The sequence below is a fragment of the Strongylocentrotus purpuratus genome, unplaced genomic scaffold (genome assembly GCF_000002235.5).
Source record: "Strongylocentrotus purpuratus isolate Spur 01 unplaced genomic scaffold, Spur_5.0 spur5_scaffold_3, whole genome shotgun sequence".
In the NCBI taxonomy this organism is placed as follows: domain Eukaryota; kingdom Metazoa; phylum Echinodermata; class Echinoidea; order Camarodonta; family Strongylocentrotidae; genus Strongylocentrotus; species Strongylocentrotus purpuratus.
Genome location: NW_022145609.1, coordinates 19,374,609 through 19,391,780, shown reverse-complemented (window position 1 = coordinate 19,391,780; position 17,172 = coordinate 19,374,609). Strand labels below are relative to the sequence as shown.

Sequence of the window (17,172 nt, the reverse complement as noted above, 5' to 3'; positions counted from 1 at the left end):
TGTTATTTAGGGTACGCATATGCTCGTTCCCTCTTTTTGAAAGCACCCCCTATCTGAGGACTGCCAACATTTCCGAACCCCCCTTTCGCAGGCTTTTCGCGGCCTTTTCCTGCCTTGGAGACCCCCCTAAATCATGAAAAATGCTCAATGTACCCCCCTAAATTCGGAATAATTTTTCAGTAGGAGTCCAAAGTGATCATGAGAGAAAAAATGAAAAAACACCCCATTTTTTAAGAAATCTCCGGGTGAAAAGTTAATACACCCCTTTTTTTTTTACAATTCGTGGGCCGGACTTTGTCGCACGAAAAGTACCCCTTTACCGGAAATTTTGGTAACACGCATGGGGTCCGTCCGTTCTCGGAGTGGAGGGGCCGGGAAGTTTCCCATATGTTTCTTCCCGCGGGAGTCCCGACTGCAGTAGATCACGGGGCTCTTACTGAGTCATACATAATTAGCGATCGTGGTTTATTAGTGGCTATTTGCAGTCCAGAGCATTTGACGTATTCCCCTTAGACCAGCTATGAAATAGCGCTCTAGTGATATATCTTTTTTTTTGGAAGGACCGTTTAAAAAAACAACAGAATTAGCCACGGAAGGTCATTAAAAACTGCTCGTTTATTATTGCATTGTTGAAATCATTTTTTACTTGCCATCTGTCAAATTGGTGTACAATATTATCAGTTAACGTTGGCTATTTTTTTTCAATATGCCATCTTCTACTTATTATATAAATTTAAAGATGTTGCTTAAAAAATGAAAGAATAATATTATTCTTTATAAATAATTTTATTTCTAAAATAAAAGTTTTATGTGATTACACAATTTTTTGTAGATCATTATCTTTACAATTTTTGATTTATATCTTTATGTACAAAGCTAGAGACTATTTTCATTCAAGATGGCTGCGTCCATGAGGCAAATGCTTTCGCGACTTTCAAGTGTGAAGATGCCTGAACGCCTTAAAACGGGTCTCCCCAAAAAGATCGGTAAGAACAAATAATATAATTAAATTTTGTTTCTTTTTATCTTGGTTGTTTTCCTAGTTCCACTTGCTCAGATACAGAGACAGGGTTACTACACTCTGCACTCATAGTACTCGCACAGCTACAGACACACAGACAGCCAGCGCCAGTGGCACAGCCTGCGCCGCGCCCGTGGCACAGCCTGCGCCGCGCCCGTGGCACAGCCTGCGCCGCGCCCGTGGCCATGCCAGCGCCATGCTACAGTCTGCCAGCGCGCCACGGCCACGGCCACGGCCACGCGAGGAGATTCGGCCTCAACCTGAGTCTCCTCGCCTGGCCGCGGCGTGGTGCGCTGGCGGAGTGTGACATGGCATGGCCATGGGCGCAGGCCTGGGCATAGCCCGAGGCCGAGTAGGGCTCTGCCTCTATCTCTGTGGGCGTGGGTGTGGGTGTGGTCGCTGATCCTCATCTCTATTGTCATGACTCATGGCTCATGCCGAGCCTGTCAAATTATGTTGGCAAGTGCTACATACATGAGGATCAGATGATGCTCAATCACTCAAAATCAGGTCACTGGGGCCTGGGCACCCAATGCCCATTGCCATTGAGCTCTATGTACTGTGGATCTAAATTAGTCTAAAATTTAGTTACAATATTGTTAACAAATAATAGTTAAAATAATTTACATGAATAAAAAGAAGAATAAAAACAATGATAAATGGATTTTGAAAAGAAAGAAATGAAATAGACTCTACATTTAACTTGTAATTGTATTTGCAACAAACTTTCTGAACATATCTTTACTCTGTTTTGTTTATCCTGCCTCAAATTATATACCTACATGTATATTCTTTAATTTCTATTCATATTGAAATTGGTAACCACTAGTGTACCTGAGCTTTGATTTGATTGTTGTTATTCAACTGCCTTTTTTTCTGTCAGGCGAGTATCTCAGCAACATGCACCGTGATTACAAAGCCGCTACAGTGGACGTCTTCACGGACATGAAAGAGCGCCCTTTCAAGGCAGCTTTTTACATCGCAAGTTTGAGCGCCATAGGATACATGGGGAGCCAGGCCCCTGACGAAGAGAACTTTGAGAAAGAACTGGTTGAAGCCAGCAATGACCTACTCCTACTGAGCAACCTGACCAGGAATCAAGGCTCGGACCTTCACGTCCAGAAAATGATGGCTCTGCAGAATGCTGGTGTTCTTCGATACATGAGCCTTGGCGTGTGCTCGCTGATCTGGGAGGATCACTTTGACAAGCGGGTTGCATTGTACGATGCCAAATGTGACTATCTTACCGTGTCGTGGAGGGAGTTTCCGGACAGGATACGAGACGTGGGGTTCATGGGACGTTGGCATTACTTGTCAAAAGCAATGGAGGACTATGACATCAATGAACTTGAATTTCAAAATGCATCATCTGGACAGTTAGTGTAATACATGTATATAAAAATAAGCTATACAGACTCTTTTGTTCGGGGAGCAAAACTATATCCATTACCTATATAGAAATTGTTATTATTGACTGTTTTCTTGAACTATAAGAGAATATCAAATCTTTCATTAAAATCTGTATTTGGAACACCAAGAATTATACTGTATCATCAGCATCTGGTGAATGTATTGTGAAATTCTACTAACTCATGTTCATTGACTCCGGATCAAAAGGAATTAAGAGTACATATACATATATATTGATGTGCATTTTGAATCATCTGAAACTGAAGGATTTAAGAAAAATAAATCTGTAAAAATGAATAATGATCGGTAAAATATACTTTTGTACTCGTTGCAGCCTTATCCTATACAAGTATGTATTTTCACATCTTAAAAAGCTATCTCTTTTATCAGATGTATTTCAGGATGACGGGCCAGTACTATTGATAATAATTTTAAAGCATTCAATTACAGCTCGCTCATATGGATCAACTCCTTTTGAGAATATAAAACTAGAGAGTTGCCAGGCCGATACCCTGTAATGATATACATGCAGAATAAGCAGTAGAAAGGTATTTATATGGCTATATTATTTGTACAACTATAATTTGTAGTCAGACGGATGTGCCCCCCCCCCCCTACAGTCTGCGAGCACAGAGGCTAATGCGATACCTTACCACAAGTCTTAATACCTTGAGCAGAGCCAAGATTTATCGGTCTCTAACTGTCGGCTAAAGTACAAGAACCTATTGCAGCCTCATACTAGTGCACTGTTATACGCAATGACTGGCAATAGTTGTGTCTGCAAACTACCCCCTCCCCCTCCCTTGTTTGAAAGCCCCCCCCCCCCAAGTGTTTGCCCAGCCTGCCCCAGGTACTATATTCCTACCTCCTTTGGAGGGGAGTTGTATGAACAGTGAGGGTCGTGTATTAGTCATTTTGTGTAATACATAGAGAACTAAATGTGTATTGGAAAAATGTCCTCGCATAAAATCATCATAACATCAATTTGGACTTTTAAGGCAGTGAAATCAACTTTGAAAGTGATATTTCTATGAAATAAATTTTATTTTAACTGTGGCCAAACTGTTTTTCTGCTATTATTTTGATACTTGTTTTAGAGGTGGATTGCCAGAATTGTACATCAGCTAAGGTATTATGTAACAAGTTCTAATATGGTTAAAGGTAATACAAAGTTTTGGTATGGGGTCATGAATTTGGTTCAAATGAACATATTGGAAACATGCGATCCTTCAATATTCAGTGATCGCTGTCGCAGTTGAAATAGAGTCTAAGTTGTGAAAGTTTTGATAATACACTTGCGCTTAGAGACTTCGGTGGTAAGCGCTTTATAAGTAACGTTTTTATTATTATTATTATTGTTGTTATGTTGTATAGCTCCCTCTCAAGGTCAAGATATTAATTAAGCTTTAAAACAATGTTTCTTGGCTAAAATCAACCGATTAGCTATTCCCGTTCGGAAATTATATCACAATTACATATTCTGAGATTTTCACGGTCACAGCTACTATTGTAGGGCCGTAGTCGCTTTTCGAAATTCATCAAAATTTACCGGGAGCACCGGTGAATTTTTATATTCAATTTTTCTCGAAAGCAGAAGTGTTTCAGGGGCTAAATTTTCTAGTGCATTTAATACATCCACAGGAGCATCCAAATATATCAAAATTGTAAAGAATCACTATCCACCCAATTTTCAAAATTCCCAAAACTTTGTATTACCTTTAAGAAAAGCGAATGATTACATGTATGTTGTTTTCAGAGTGGTTACTGGTTTTCATCATAGTGAATTAGTGATCAAGGGAGTGGAAAAATATTGTGTTTGTAAATGTTCTGAAAATTATTGACTGTGTTCATATGATACTGCAGTCCTTTTACATCTTAGTAAGATGAAAAATATATTGTAATAAAGTTAAACAAACATACTTCTATCCTTCTTGTCAGATAATAAGTTTTTTTCTACCGGTATATTTCATTTATGTGTGAGAGAGTTTTCTGAAAATGATGAATTAATAAGAGAAAAACAGAAAAAATCTGACCAAGAAGTTTGTGTGTATGTTGGTTGAGATGTGTGCAGTTTCAATTCTTTCACATTTGGTTCCCATTAGGTTGCATGAACTCTTGTAAGTGATTGATGACATTTATTTTATTTATTTTACTTTAATTTAAACAGGGTTGCCTCTTCAGTTTAAAACAAGTTAAGGGCCCTTGAATAGATAAATAAGTTTCCGAAAAACCAAAATAGTAAAAGCAGCAAAGTTTCTTGTCAAATATGTTGTAAATTGACCTTGATTATATAAGACTAAGAAATCTTGGTGTTATGCCATCAGAAAGACTGCATATGTTTGAGTCTTAGCTTTTGATATTTAAACAACTAAATCAAGCCCTGTTTTAAAAGGGGTGGCGGTATTATGGGTGTTTCGGAATTTTTAAAGAAAAAAGTCTGAACTGAGGCCACGGATTGTTTTGCATACCGTACAGTACATGGTTTTCAAGGAAACCGGAAGCTCATTCAGCTAGCTCCAGCTCAGCGGCTGTACAGCGGCATGGTCCCCCAACACCTGCGGGGCAGCGAACCGAGGATATCCGCTAGGTTTTCAGCGATTTCTTACAGGAAACGGACCATAACTGAGCTGCGTGGAGACGTTTGCAGCAATCTTTTATTTGTGCAAAATCAAAAGGAAAAGTCAGATGGACAGCACGCTAGTATTTGTAATGAAAGAGGCGCCTTACAAGTGAAACTGACAGCTTGAGTGAATCTTGACTCTTGAGTTGACTCGAGTCGATATAGTCTTCATGCCACTGCACTGTACTGGTCTTGGCTCTCTAGACTTGGCACATATAAATTTCTGATAAGGTGAGCTGAGATGGATACTTCATGTTACTGTAGAGTGTTAAATAACAAAACATGTTATTGTTTAATGATGATGATGATGACAACGGTTATTGTTATTATAGAAATTATTTATTGTTATTAATATTATTATTATTATCACCATTATTATCATTATTTTATTTATTGTAAGTTGTAGCTATTCTTCTTCTTCTCCTTCCTCCTTCTCCTTCTCCTTCTCCATCTCCTTCTCCTCCTTCTCCTCCTCCTTCTCTTCTTCTCCTCCTTTTTCTTCTCCTTCTCCTTCTCCTCCTCCTTCTCCTCCTCCTTTTCCTCCTCCGCCTCCTCCTTCTTAGTATAAGTATTATTATTTTAATTATTGTAAGTTGTAGCTATTCTTCTTCTCCTTTTAATTCTCCTTCCTTCTTCTCCTTCTTCTTCTCCTTCTCCCTCCCCTTCTCCTCCTCCTCCTCCTTCTCCTTCTCCTCCTCCTTCTCCTTCTCCTCCTCCTTCTCCTTCTCCTCCTCTGCCTCCTCCTCCTCTGCCTCCTCCTCCTCCTTCTTAGTATAAGTATTATTATTTTTATTATTATTAATAATATTATCATTTTAATTTTTATTATTTCTTTCTTTTTTCAGTGGCATCGGGATTGAAAGAGGATTGACACTATGTCGGAAGCTGAGCTGATTGTCGCAAACTCCATCAAAGTGTTGACCCAGAATGGAGAGTGTCGGGTCGACCTCTGTCTTGGTGACATCACAAGACTGCCGATGGAGGATAAAATGGACGTCATCGTCATCTCGGCTTTCAGAGGTAATCAAGATGAATGATTTTATGTTCTTAATATCCATCAGACTCAACCAAGAGAGTTAATGATCTAAAGATATTACTCTTCTTAGCCTTGGTCTCACTACCTGAGATTTTGACTGCATAATTACTGCCATACTGGTTCCAATGGGGATGACTTGTCCCAGACCATTTTCATCAATAAATTTATCTACTTATGAATTCAATTTCAGTCGCTTTATGCTGTTTAGCAAATATTTACTTGTCTTGTTGCAATAAATTATTCTCAATGATATCATTAGGCCTTTATGAAATTACACAGGGTGATGTTAAGGTGGTGGTGATCAGTCTTATGTCATTTATCGCGAATAGTTCAAGCTGTTAGTTTGTCTCTATGTCCCTTGGTAATTCACATTCTTTTACAAAGAAACCAAGTCTGTAAAGTGTAAACCACAAAATTGTTAGAGCTTATTTTTAACAGAGTTTAATATTTTATTCATTCTACTCTTAAAAATTATACTTTCTTCTCTTCCTGTCCTTTCTTGTTTGTTAACTTCATCACCAATTTATTCCCCCCACCCTCTCCAAAACCCTTTCTAGGTGACTACTCTCCCTCTCCTCAGTCAGTGATCGGTGCCCTCCAGCGCACCTTTAATCTCAGCGTGGAAGATGTAGCCAAGGACAAGGAGGAAGATCTCCGCAAGCTCTACTCCTGCTGGTGGTCTAAGCCCCTACCCAGCAGGCTTCCTTACAGGAGGTTGCTATGCTTTGAGACTCGCAGGTACAAACAGTGAAACTGCTCTGTGGTCAATTTATCACCTGAATTCCTAATTCGAACCTTGGACCGAACATTATAGTAGGAGACCAGCCTGTAGGTCCCGTGACCAATCTCTGGGAACAAAGGTTTGAAAGTGTTTTTGTGTTCCCTGATGTCTAATATAAGATTAGTGTCTAATAATATGTTTTCTGACATGGCAAATTCAACTATACAACTTTCAAAAGTAAAAGTGCTTACCTTGACCATGTACATTCAAAATGGCTGCCGTTTCGGTGACAAACATCTAACAACTTCTTATCCATGGGTTTGGGGGAAATTTCAAGGTTATGGCAACCACTTTTGATTTTAAAAGTTGCCTAGTTGAATTTGCCATGTCAGAAAACATATTATTAGACACTAAAATCATTAGAATCAGACGATGTTAACTGTGTGAATTTCTAAAGTGCATTGACCTTCTTGACCATAGTGCCCTCATTTAAGGTGGGAGGTATAACAACCTAAACATTTTTGGAATCCTTATGACCAGACAAGTAATTTGATATGCAATTTAAAAAGGTTCACTGTGTTGGTGAATTTGACCACCAGTCAAAATGTGTTGACCTTTCAACGTTTTTGACCATAGGGCCCTCATTTAAGGTCGGAGGTATAGCAAACTATACATTTTCGGAATCCGCATGACCAGACAAGTAGTTTGATATGCATATTGACATAGAAACTATTTGAATTTCTATCCCTGTGTGACCTTTGTTGACCCGGCCCTCACGAAAATGCCTGGGATTTTCAAGGGGCAGCCCAAGTCAAAATTGTTCGGTATTCATCAGGGAACACAAAAGCACTTTCAAACCTTTGTTCCCCGAGATTGGTCACGGGACCTACAGGCTGGTCTCCTACTATTACACCATATTCTAACCCAGAAACTAACCAAAAACCCAATAGCAACTAACAGGCGCCAGGGAGACTTGGGCACCCAAAATCATAATTTGGACCCCCCCCCCCCAATTCTTTATTTTATAATACGTATGCATACTACATTGTATACTAAAAAGTTCAGTCTGATCCCTCTTCCAAAAAAAGTTTGTGTGCAGCCCTATGTACAGTATATATTCAAATTTGCAAAATGTGTTTTTAATCCTTATTGTTTTTCCTTAATTTTGACTGTCATGAATTATTTGCAGGGTTATGGATGGACGTCCCCAAGAGTTGGTTGCAAATGTTTTCCGTTGCCTGGTTCCTATACTAAACAATGAAGATGGAACAGTCATTACTCCACTGCTCAACGCCCAACAGGTATTAACACTATGAACATGACTGACAAAGAAAGCGGACAAAATATACAGTTCCTCAGGTAGATAAAGGAACATCCCTTCACTGCTATTATGTAAAAATGTGTAGAACAGGTGTCACATGTATTCACTTTTTACATAATAGCAGTGAAGGGATGTTCCTTTGTCTACCTGAGGAACTGTATATTTTGTCCGCTTTCTTTGTCAGTCATATTCATAGTGTAAGCATTGCATTGAGTTTCAGTGTTTAAAAATATCTTTCTCATTGTAGCCCACATGTATTCCATTTTATGGCATGCTGTATTATAATTCTAGGTTCAAAATCCTACCATTGCATGTATGTACAAGTCTGAGGAAGAAATTAATCTAGGTTAATTGTCATATTGTACCAAGCAGAACAAACAGGGATCTGCTGGAAAGAGAAACTCCATATGCAGTACAGATTTGTCTTAGGTTTTTATAAAGTTCAGATCATGTTAGCATAAATGCTGCTAAGAAATAGAAGATGATGCTTATAGAACATTAATTGTCATCATAAAAGCATCAAATTTATCATTGGGATACCTATAAAAAAAACTAGAGGGTTTGGCAGATGTTGAAATTATCAGCATGCTATTATAATTCTATTATAGTACTACTGAGGAGTACTGGACACTGACACCACATTTATCTGTGGTGTATTTGGGCAAGTGTGACTTTCATTGTTCAGTAGGGATGCACAGTTAAATTACATTATGAAAGCTAGTAGTTACTGTGTGGCTGGAAAATCCTACATATTTGCTGTATTCAGACACCCTATATATTCTATCTTTATTTTTTGCAGGGAGCTGATGAGGTAGCAATGTTAAAAGGTATGGTAGAAGCAGCGGTAAACTGGATGAAAGCGGGTCTTCCCCTAAGACGGATGAAACTAGTCCTCTACGTACAGCTCAAAGATGGTGAGGTCCAGGGTCACTCCCTCAAACGATTTGAGGATGTGACAAAGACTTTTGATGACCTCAAAGAACGCTATGAAATGCAGTTGCTCCTTCCCAAGGTATAGGCTTGTGATAAGTACATGTATTATATTTTGAAAGTTTAAGCGGAAAAGCCTTTCATTGTAACATACTTTTGTTTTCCAGCTTTTTCTTGGCTGAAATACCTATCTATTTGAGAAACATGTCATCAATTGCTTTCTTTGGTCTACTTGCATGCAGAGAGCTCTTTTCCACTACATGTATAATAGGAGAGTTTCTATACAATCAATGTTAAATATATATATATATATATATATATATTTTTTACCAAATTCAAAATGCTTCCTTTTTTTATTTTGAATGGGCTTAAAACTTGATAAACTAATTATGGCCGGATCTGCAAAAGATGAGCCTTTGTTTGAGATACTTAGATATGGTGTGATTTTGACACGATTGCTATAGTGAGACTATTGTCCTGGTAATGTGTAGTCTGCACCTCTTTATAACCAATTTGTAATGACCTGTGTAGGCAGTGCCATTGGAGTTTGACGTGTACCTGTCATTCAGCAAAGAGGATGAAGAGGTTGCCAAGGTGATTAAGGAGAAGCTGAGCAGTGCTAAGGAGGGCGTCGTCATCTACGACAGCTCCCAGCAGGCAATGAATACAGACAATGTGTTTCAACAGGACATGTACTCTGTCATGATGAAAAGTGCCAGGATAGTTACAGGTGAGATGTCCTGGAAGGACTTGGCCCGGATACTTCTGATGAAGATGGAGAATGTAAGATGATGGTGAGGATGAGGATGACGAGGAGGATAATGATGAGGATAAATGTGAGACTTCTAATGTGAAACTGATAATGAGGAGGAGGAGGATGTCAATGATGCAGTGATGATGAGTTTGATGGTAGTGATGATGATGATAAAGGTGATGATGATAATGATGATGATAGTGAGACGGAAGATGAAATGTGCCAGGATAGTTACAGGTGAGATGTCTTGGAAGGACTCGGCCTGGATACTTCTGATGAAGATGGGGAATTAAAGACAGAGATGGATGATGGTGAGGATGAGGATGATGAGGAGGAGGATGAGGATGATGATGATGATGATGAGGATGAGGATGATGATGAGGAGGATGTTGATGATGACTGTGATGATGATTATGATAATGGTGATGATGATGATAGTGAGGAGGAAGATAGTAGTGATGGTGATGAGCATGATATTGTTCTTGAGGTTTATGAGTATTAGGAGCACTTTAATGATGTTGATGTGATGATAATGAAGACGGAAGGTTATGTTTGAATACTGTAATGAAGAAGAGGGCATAGAGGTTAATTAATGTCGTGGTGAAATGTTCTTCTTGTAAAAATGATGGAGATAGCTGGGCTGAATCTGGAGTCTTACTAATGATGATAATTATAATTGTCTGACTTAAGATAATGATGGTTGAGATCTGTATTTCATAAAACGACCACTAATGCAATGTCATAAGTAGCTACAAGACTACTTTTCATCAGTTGCTCATGACGTTATTTCATATTCTCGCCACCAGTTCTCAGTCCAAACTACCTCAAAAACAATGCCTGCATAGAGCAGTACAACATCGCCCTCTGTTGTAACCGCAGGGCTCTACGGGACATGCTTGCTCCATTCTACGTGGACTCTGTGGAGATGATGCCAACTTATATGGGGCTGGTGCAGTATGTAGACTGCAGGTTTGTATTAAACGAGAAATAATTGCTTGATTGCTCTGACATTGAACTGGCTGCCATGAACAATTGTTTTCTTTCTTGAACTTCATGATAAATCAGACGAATACGTGGTAATATAGAAAGCAGAGTAGAGACGATTCATTAAATCTGGAAAGATGAAAGATTTCAATTAAATGGCTTTGACGGATGTAGGGAATAGAGTCACATGATATATTTTTTTTCATTTACTTAATTATTGGCAATTTTAGAACTGTTAGAAACTGTTGCTTTGAAATGTCATCTTTTTGAAAAACTTTTCTTTGTTTTCTTTATCGTCTTGCTACCCATCAGACTTTTAGTGTTTTTAAATGTTGAATGGAAACACGAGTATGTCCAGGACACCTTAGAGTATATGAAAGAACCCTCTGTAATAATAATAATAATAATAGTATATAATTATAGAGCGCACACACCCTCCAAGTAAAGTAATAATAATAATAATAATAGGCATTTGTATAGCGCCGTCTATCTAGACAATGCTATTCCGAGGCACACAAGAAAAATAGAAAGAATGAGAAAGTTTGGGCGAGAAAGTTCGGATGAGTATTATAGTGCCAAGTACAGGTATTGTTAAAAAAGAAAAGATTTCAGCTTGGATTTAAAGGTCTCTAAGGAAGTTATGATTCTCAAATTAAATGGTAAATTAATAAAAAGTAAAAGTAAATGTTAATTTGATAATAGAGTTATACCATAGATGGTTATACCATCTGTAATCCTGGTTGTGTTTCGCCCAGACCCCATGATCCATCCAAGATCCAAGACGCTTGTTCGTCGCTGTCTGTCTCCCTCTCGATCACCCTCCACACCGAGCTCACCGTCGCTGAGTTTGATCCCCTTCGCTATGATGTCTTTCTCTCATACTCTCACCGTGACACGGAGAAGGCCAATTGCTTTGTGGACATGCTGCAGAAACTGGCTCCGAATTTGAAGATTTTCTTTGACGTACAGGAACTGAAAGCAGGTCAGTGCACATGTGAATTCTACCTTATTATCTTTCATTTCATTTTTTTTTTTCTTCAACCATTAAAAAGTTTGGAATTATGCTTTCAATAGGCATAGGATTACACATTCCGTTCCTGTTTTCTTCTGAACTATAAAAATGCCAGTTATCTATATAGTTTTTTGTAATTTGTTCATGTAATGCATGTGTTCTGAGCGGAATTTTCTATCTAGGATCTCCATTTGATTGCTTATCTTATAGGAGAAACTTGTGCATATTTCACCAATCCATAACACAGTGAGTTAGTAATGCTCTGTCCTGGGGGTTGTTTCACAAAGATCCTAAGTCAAACTTAACTCTAAGTTGGACAAAGAAATTATGGAAAGCCATTTGTAGCCTTAAAATTAGATATATTTAAAAGCGAAAATTCAAGTATTTTAGATTTTTGATAAATTCCCCATCAAGAACATGAAATCTCCCGTGATAGTAGAAAATATGAATGATTTGAATCAACTTGTCATGTCTTTTAAAATAACTTTTACAAAATATTTTCAAGGATGCTAACGGCTTTCCATAATTGTTAAGTCCAACTTAGAGATAAATTCGACTTAGGATCTTTGTGAAACACCCCCTGTTGTTTTGTCTTTGATAGGGAAATCCTGGCAGCGTACCCTCTATCACTCTATTGATGGCTCTCGTTGCATGCTAGCTCTCATATCAGAACCATACCTCAAGTCAGCTGTGTGTCAGGAAGAATTTGCCCTTGCTCAGGCCAAGCACTTTCAAAAGGTAAGCACGCAGGCAGGACCTGAAGCCAGGTTGGTCTTTAAATTGTAGAGGATTTGTGTCCATTGAGGTCTCTGTAAGGTCGAGGTGTTTTACCATTTTCACTTGCCTATAAAGATGACTGAGTTGTTGGTCTTGAGTGGGCTCTATATTCAGTTTGACTTTAAGACAAATTATCTTTCACGGCAAACAGCATGTCCAATTGATTCCATACGTCTGAAGACGTGGATTCCGTCCATCCTTAGTTCACTTGCGACCAACTGGTAAAACAAACTTATTATGTTGTTAAGGATGTGGTCAAGGCCATCAGCTTAGATGTTAAGTGGTTCAAAAGAAAGAAGAAATGATGTTGATGAGGTGGGTTCCATTAACCCCGAATCTGCATTCTCTCACATGCCAATGGTCAAGGAAACTCCTGATGTCTGTGAGGATAATGTCAAGATCGTATGTCTGAAAAACTGTTGATTAGCAACTGAAAGAGTTTGTGGACGAGACGGAAACTCTAACAACATGTAGGAAAGATTTAAGCAGAGAAGTACATGTATCATGATTTCATACCATTACAGGGTATACAGCATCTACAGCTTAACCCCATTTGTCTCGTAAACCGGGACACCAACCTGAGTTCACGTACATCCCAGTGGTCAAGGGAACACCGATGTCATTGAGGATGTCACCATGCCATTTGTACAAGTAAACAAAAAAGGGAGGGGAAAGAATTCATCAAAGAACTCTCCATTTCATACCACTTGCATGACAAATAGCACTGATATCTGGCTTGAAGATCTGGACACCATCCAACCTGAGTTCACTCATTTTCCATTGTAATATTCAAGAGAATAAAATGTCTTCGAAGACCGTATGTCATTTATATATTGGCTCAAAGGAGTGAAGATGGAGTACACAGGGAATCTCAGGGCACGTTTGTTCAAGAAAGAATTAACCAAAGCCATATCTTAATTTCATTCCACCACAGGGCAAACAGCACCTACAGCTGGTCCCCATCTCTCTTGAAGATCTGGACACCATCCAACCTGAGTTCACTCACATCCCAATGGTCAAGGGAACACCTGATGTCTTTGAAGATACTGTCAACACCATATGTCCAGCAGTTGTCCACTGGCTAACAGGAGGCAAGGTGGACACAAGTGAAGCTCTCACCAAAATGTTTGATGAGGACAATGTAAGTTCTGTTTTTCCAACAAAGTTTTCATTTTTCCTCACTTGGGCCTCTCATATGCATGAATTTGAATTTGAATTGTATTAGTAAACTTCATTCATACACATGAACATTTTGTTTCACAATACATATATAAAACAATTATATAAGCAAGAAAATCAACAAGTGGTATAGTTTCTCGAGTAATCACAAATTAACAATAAACATTGTAGCTAGCATGATAAATAGTTATCATTTGCAAGATTACAGGCGGTGCATGCATTTCAATTTCTACATTTTTGATAGAGTGGACAGTGGGCTCTGTGGAAAGACGATTAGCCAAATGTCAAAACATATAATTTGTATATATTCTTATTGGAGACAGGAGACGAGATGTACTGAAAAGAAAAGAATCTTGATGATATGACACAATTGTACATTACATATGCAACTCCTCGTAAATTTCCTTGAATTTACACTGAATAATTTTGCTTAATTGTTGTACAACAATCATTGCAAAATGTGAATATTTTTGGTGCAATATAAACATGATTATTAAACGAATATATTGTTTCCTTCCCAGATTCCTTGTGCATCTCCCAACGATGAGATGGCATCATTCCATCATGCTTCTATCCAGAAGGAGTTTGGTACTGCTGACAAATTACTGAACTCTGATGTACCATTCCCACCCGTACTGAGCAGGGTCTTAAACCATTCCAAATCAGACACCAAGATCAAAGAGAGTGAAGCCGGGTCTATAACCAACGACGATGTCGTGATCAGTTACCACAGTGATGATCAGAAGTTTGTAGACTTCATCTGCAAGCTCCTGGAGAGTAATGCCTCTGATCTCGTTGTGAAGGCCGTAGCAGGCGACAAGCAGGACAATCTGACGTCTCTCGATCAGGCCAGCTGTATTGTTCCCATCCTGTCTCCGAGCTACATCGAGAGCCCAGAGTGCGTCGAGGAGTTTCACGTCGCTATCTGGCGCCAGAGGGTTTCCGATCCCGACGCTCCTCTCATGCTGCCTGTCCAAGTCCACAGCCTGCCTCAGAAGCCCACTTACTTTCATCTGGTGGACAGTGTGGTCAATACAACGGATGATGTTTGGGCGCAACTGATTGGTCAGCATAAAGTGACTCTGCCTGATGATGTTGAACATCTGAGAGTTGGAGATGGCTCCTCACAGGTGTCACGCTCTGATTCCCTGGCACTGGTGATTGCCGTCTACAGGATTCTACAAAGATTCGCTAAAGTCATGTGAGTTATCTCAACCTCAGATAGCATGAATTTCAAGAAAACTACAATGTAATGTTAAGGTCTTTGACATGCCAAATTCAAACTTGGTAAAATTTGTTATAATGCTGTAAAGAAACTTTAATAGGTAGCTTCACAAAATATAATAGCATGTAAAGATATGCCTGGAACCACAACGGCATTTTGTTGCAAATTAGATTATTTTGCATCTAGGTAGAACCATGTGTTAGGATGTAGAGTTTATATATATATATATATATATATACACACCCATTTCTGCAATTTATGTGAATAATACTGAAGCAGAATTCAGAATACTTTTCTAGATGTACGGACATTACCAACAATTTTACACACACTTGACATATCTCCAAGCTACAGAAGGAAAATTACACAATGTGAATGATACTGTTTTTTTTAAATTTACAGGAATGTATCAGGAGATACTCCTCCCGGGCCAGCCCTGTTCAATGTGATGAAACTCAAAGAGCAGATCAAGCAACTCACGGAACCAGATTACACAGATGCATCTCAATTGGTGAGTGTAGAGCCTTTTTTTTAATTTATCATTATTGATTTACCAATAGAAGCGATTGAATCCTTACCACCCCCCCCCCCCTCCCTCCCAATGCAATTCTTGTTCTATATCATGTCCTTACTTTTAGTATTAAACAAGACTGTTCATTGAATCAAAAAGGATTCCCTCCCCCCATTAATAATGGTCAATTACACCCTAAACATCATAAATAACCCTCATTGGGATCATGAACCCCCCCCCCCTCCCCAACTCCTGGATATATATAAGAATGATTTTTCTTAATAACAATCTGAATTTAAATAGCACTTAATTCAAAATACTCTTTCTAAGTGCTTTACATGAAATATTACCCCGGTCTTCAGATTGATTCACTCAAAATGTGCACCATCTCCACTCCCTGGGGAATCTATCAAACTACAATACAGGATGTTCATTCTCAGTGCCCACATGATAAATTAAAAAACAATTGTCATACTTTTTCATGGAAATGCATCACTATAATGCCTGTGACAGTATTCTTTCTGCCTTCTGTCTCTCTGCAGATCCTCTTGGAGGTGAATCCAGCCGATATCCCATCTACCTGGAGGGAAGCAAAACCAGATCTAGGAGAAGAGGAATCGGCGCTTGACTGGGATGGCCAATCTGCAGGAAAGCTACGGAACCCAATGTTTAAGAAGTCATCCTTGTGTGAAATAATATGAATTTAATTTGCATGAATGAAGGAGAAAATGATAGGGAGCAATAGGCTGACCGAGAAACTTGTCTAATAATAATATTTAATAATCATAATAGGCATTTCTACAGCGCCGTCTATCTAGGCGCACTGATTATTACCCCGGCTTTAGCCTAGCTGCCATTACAGTGCTCCAGCATTTCAAGGAATTAATTCCAGCCAGTTACCCATTTACCTCATCTGGGTCGAGTGTGGCAAATGAAGATTAACGCCTTGCCAAAGAACATTAATGCCATGTCAGGGATCGAACCACGACCTTTGAATTTCAAGTCAAGTGCTTAAACCACTCGACTACGACACTTGTACAATATAGAATACCGGTAATGGAATTATTACAAGACTAGTGAATCGATCATTGGTACTGTGATTATAAATTTAACCAGTCTGCTTCTCAGTTATTTTGAAGACATTCACCCAGTTCAGCTTGTTAGAAAGGGTTGGCTGCCTTGAAAGATATCTCAGGTCTCAAGAGGTAATCATAAGTGAAAAGAGACGGATATGGTTACTGAAAACAAGAATGATAACCAGTCTGCTTTTCAGTCATTTTGAAGACATTCACCCGGTTCAGCTCGTTAGAAAGGGTGGGTTGCCTTGAAAGATATCTCGGGTCTCGATCAAGAGGTAATCATAAGTGAAAAGAGACAGATATGGTTACTAAAAACAAGAACGATAACCAGTCTGCTTCTCAGTCATTTTGAAGACATTCACCCGGTTCAGCTCGTTAGAAAGGGTGGGTTGCCTTGAAAGATATCTCGGGTCTCGATCAAGAGGTAATCATAAGTGAAAAGAGACAGATATGGTTACTAAAAACAAGAACGATAACCAGTCTGCTTCTCAGTCATTTTGAAGACATTCACCCAGTTCAGCTTGTTAGAAAGGGTGGGTGGCCTTGAAAGATTTCTCAGGTCTCAAGAGGTTATTATAAGTGAAAAGAGACA

General features: G+C 38.9%; 3 protein-coding genes across 3 annotated transcripts; all 3 read left to right on the top strand.

Annotated features, from left to right (window-relative positions):
* Positions 1 to 882: 882 nt before the first annotated feature.
* LOC591534 (mitochondrial import inner membrane translocase subunit Tim29) lies at positions 883 to 3,762 on the top strand. Its single transcript, XM_791093.5, has 2 exons — positions 883 to 986; positions 1,905 to 3,762. The coding sequence occupies exons 1-2, from the start codon at positions 899 to 901 to the stop codon at positions 2,405 to 2,407; spliced, it is 591 nt and encodes a 196-aa protein (XP_796186.1). The 5' UTR covers positions 883 to 898; the 3' UTR covers positions 2,408 to 3,762.
* A 1,214-nt stretch (positions 3,763 to 4,976) lies between these two features.
* On the top strand, positions 4,977 to 13,925 carry LOC100890762. The gene is made up of 10 exons (XM_030996741.1): positions 4,977 to 5,282; positions 5,897 to 6,071; positions 6,645 to 6,825; positions 7,998 to 8,109; positions 8,929 to 9,141; positions 9,591 to 9,789; positions 10,620 to 10,782; positions 11,553 to 11,779; positions 12,411 to 12,547; positions 13,521 to 13,925. Exons 2-10 carry the CDS (start codon positions 5,927 to 5,929, stop codon positions 13,809 to 13,811), a joined length of 1,668 nt encoding a protein of 555 aa, XP_030852601.1. The 5' UTR covers positions 4,977 to 5,282; positions 5,897 to 5,926; the 3' UTR covers positions 13,812 to 13,925.
* A 367-nt stretch (positions 13,926 to 14,292) lies between these two features.
* LOC105439598 lies at positions 14,293 to 16,331 on the top strand. The gene is made up of 3 exons (XM_030996740.1): positions 14,293 to 14,966; positions 15,393 to 15,501; positions 16,044 to 16,331. The coding sequence occupies exons 1-3, from the start codon at positions 14,314 to 14,316 to the stop codon at positions 16,200 to 16,202; spliced, it is 921 nt and encodes a 306-aa protein (XP_030852600.1). The 5' UTR covers positions 14,293 to 14,313; the 3' UTR covers positions 16,203 to 16,331.
* The last annotated feature ends 841 nt before the right edge of the window (positions 16,332 to 17,172 follow it).

What these genes read in the sequence shown, in the direction of transcription:
- LOC591534 (XM_791093.5), top strand. Translation starts at nt 899, where the DNA reads ATGGCTGCGTCCATGAGGCAAATGCTTTCGCGACTTTCAAGTGTGAAG. An exon ending in GGGTCTCCCCAAAAAGATCG is followed by an intron (nt 987 to 1,904) that starts GTAAGAACAAAT and finishes TTTTTCTGTCAG; the next exon opens with GCGAGTATCTCAGCAACATG.
- LOC100890762 (XM_030996741.1), top strand. Translation starts at nt 5,927, where the DNA reads ATGTCGGAAGCTGAGCTGATTGTCGCAAACTCCATCAAAGTGTTGACC. An exon ending in AAGTGCCAGGATAGTTACAG is followed by an intron (nt 9,790 to 10,619) that starts GTGAGATGTCCT and finishes TCTCGCCACCAG; the next exon opens with TTCTCAGTCCAAACTACCTC. An exon ending in AGGCCAAGCACTTTCAAAAG is followed by an intron (nt 12,548 to 13,520) that starts GTAAGCACGCAG and finishes ATTCCACCACAG; the next exon opens with GGCAAACAGCACCTACAGCT.
- LOC105439598 (XM_030996740.1), top strand. Translation starts at nt 14,314, where the DNA reads ATGGCATCATTCCATCATGCTTCTATCCAGAAGGAGTTTGGTACTGCT. An exon ending in CAAAGATTCGCTAAAGTCAT is followed by an intron (nt 14,967 to 15,392) that starts GTGAGTTATCTC and finishes TTAAATTTACAG; the next exon opens with GAATGTATCAGGAGATACTC. An exon ending in ACACAGATGCATCTCAATTG is followed by an intron (nt 15,502 to 16,043) that starts GTGAGTGTAGAG and finishes GTCTCTCTGCAG; the next exon opens with ATCCTCTTGGAGGTGAATCC.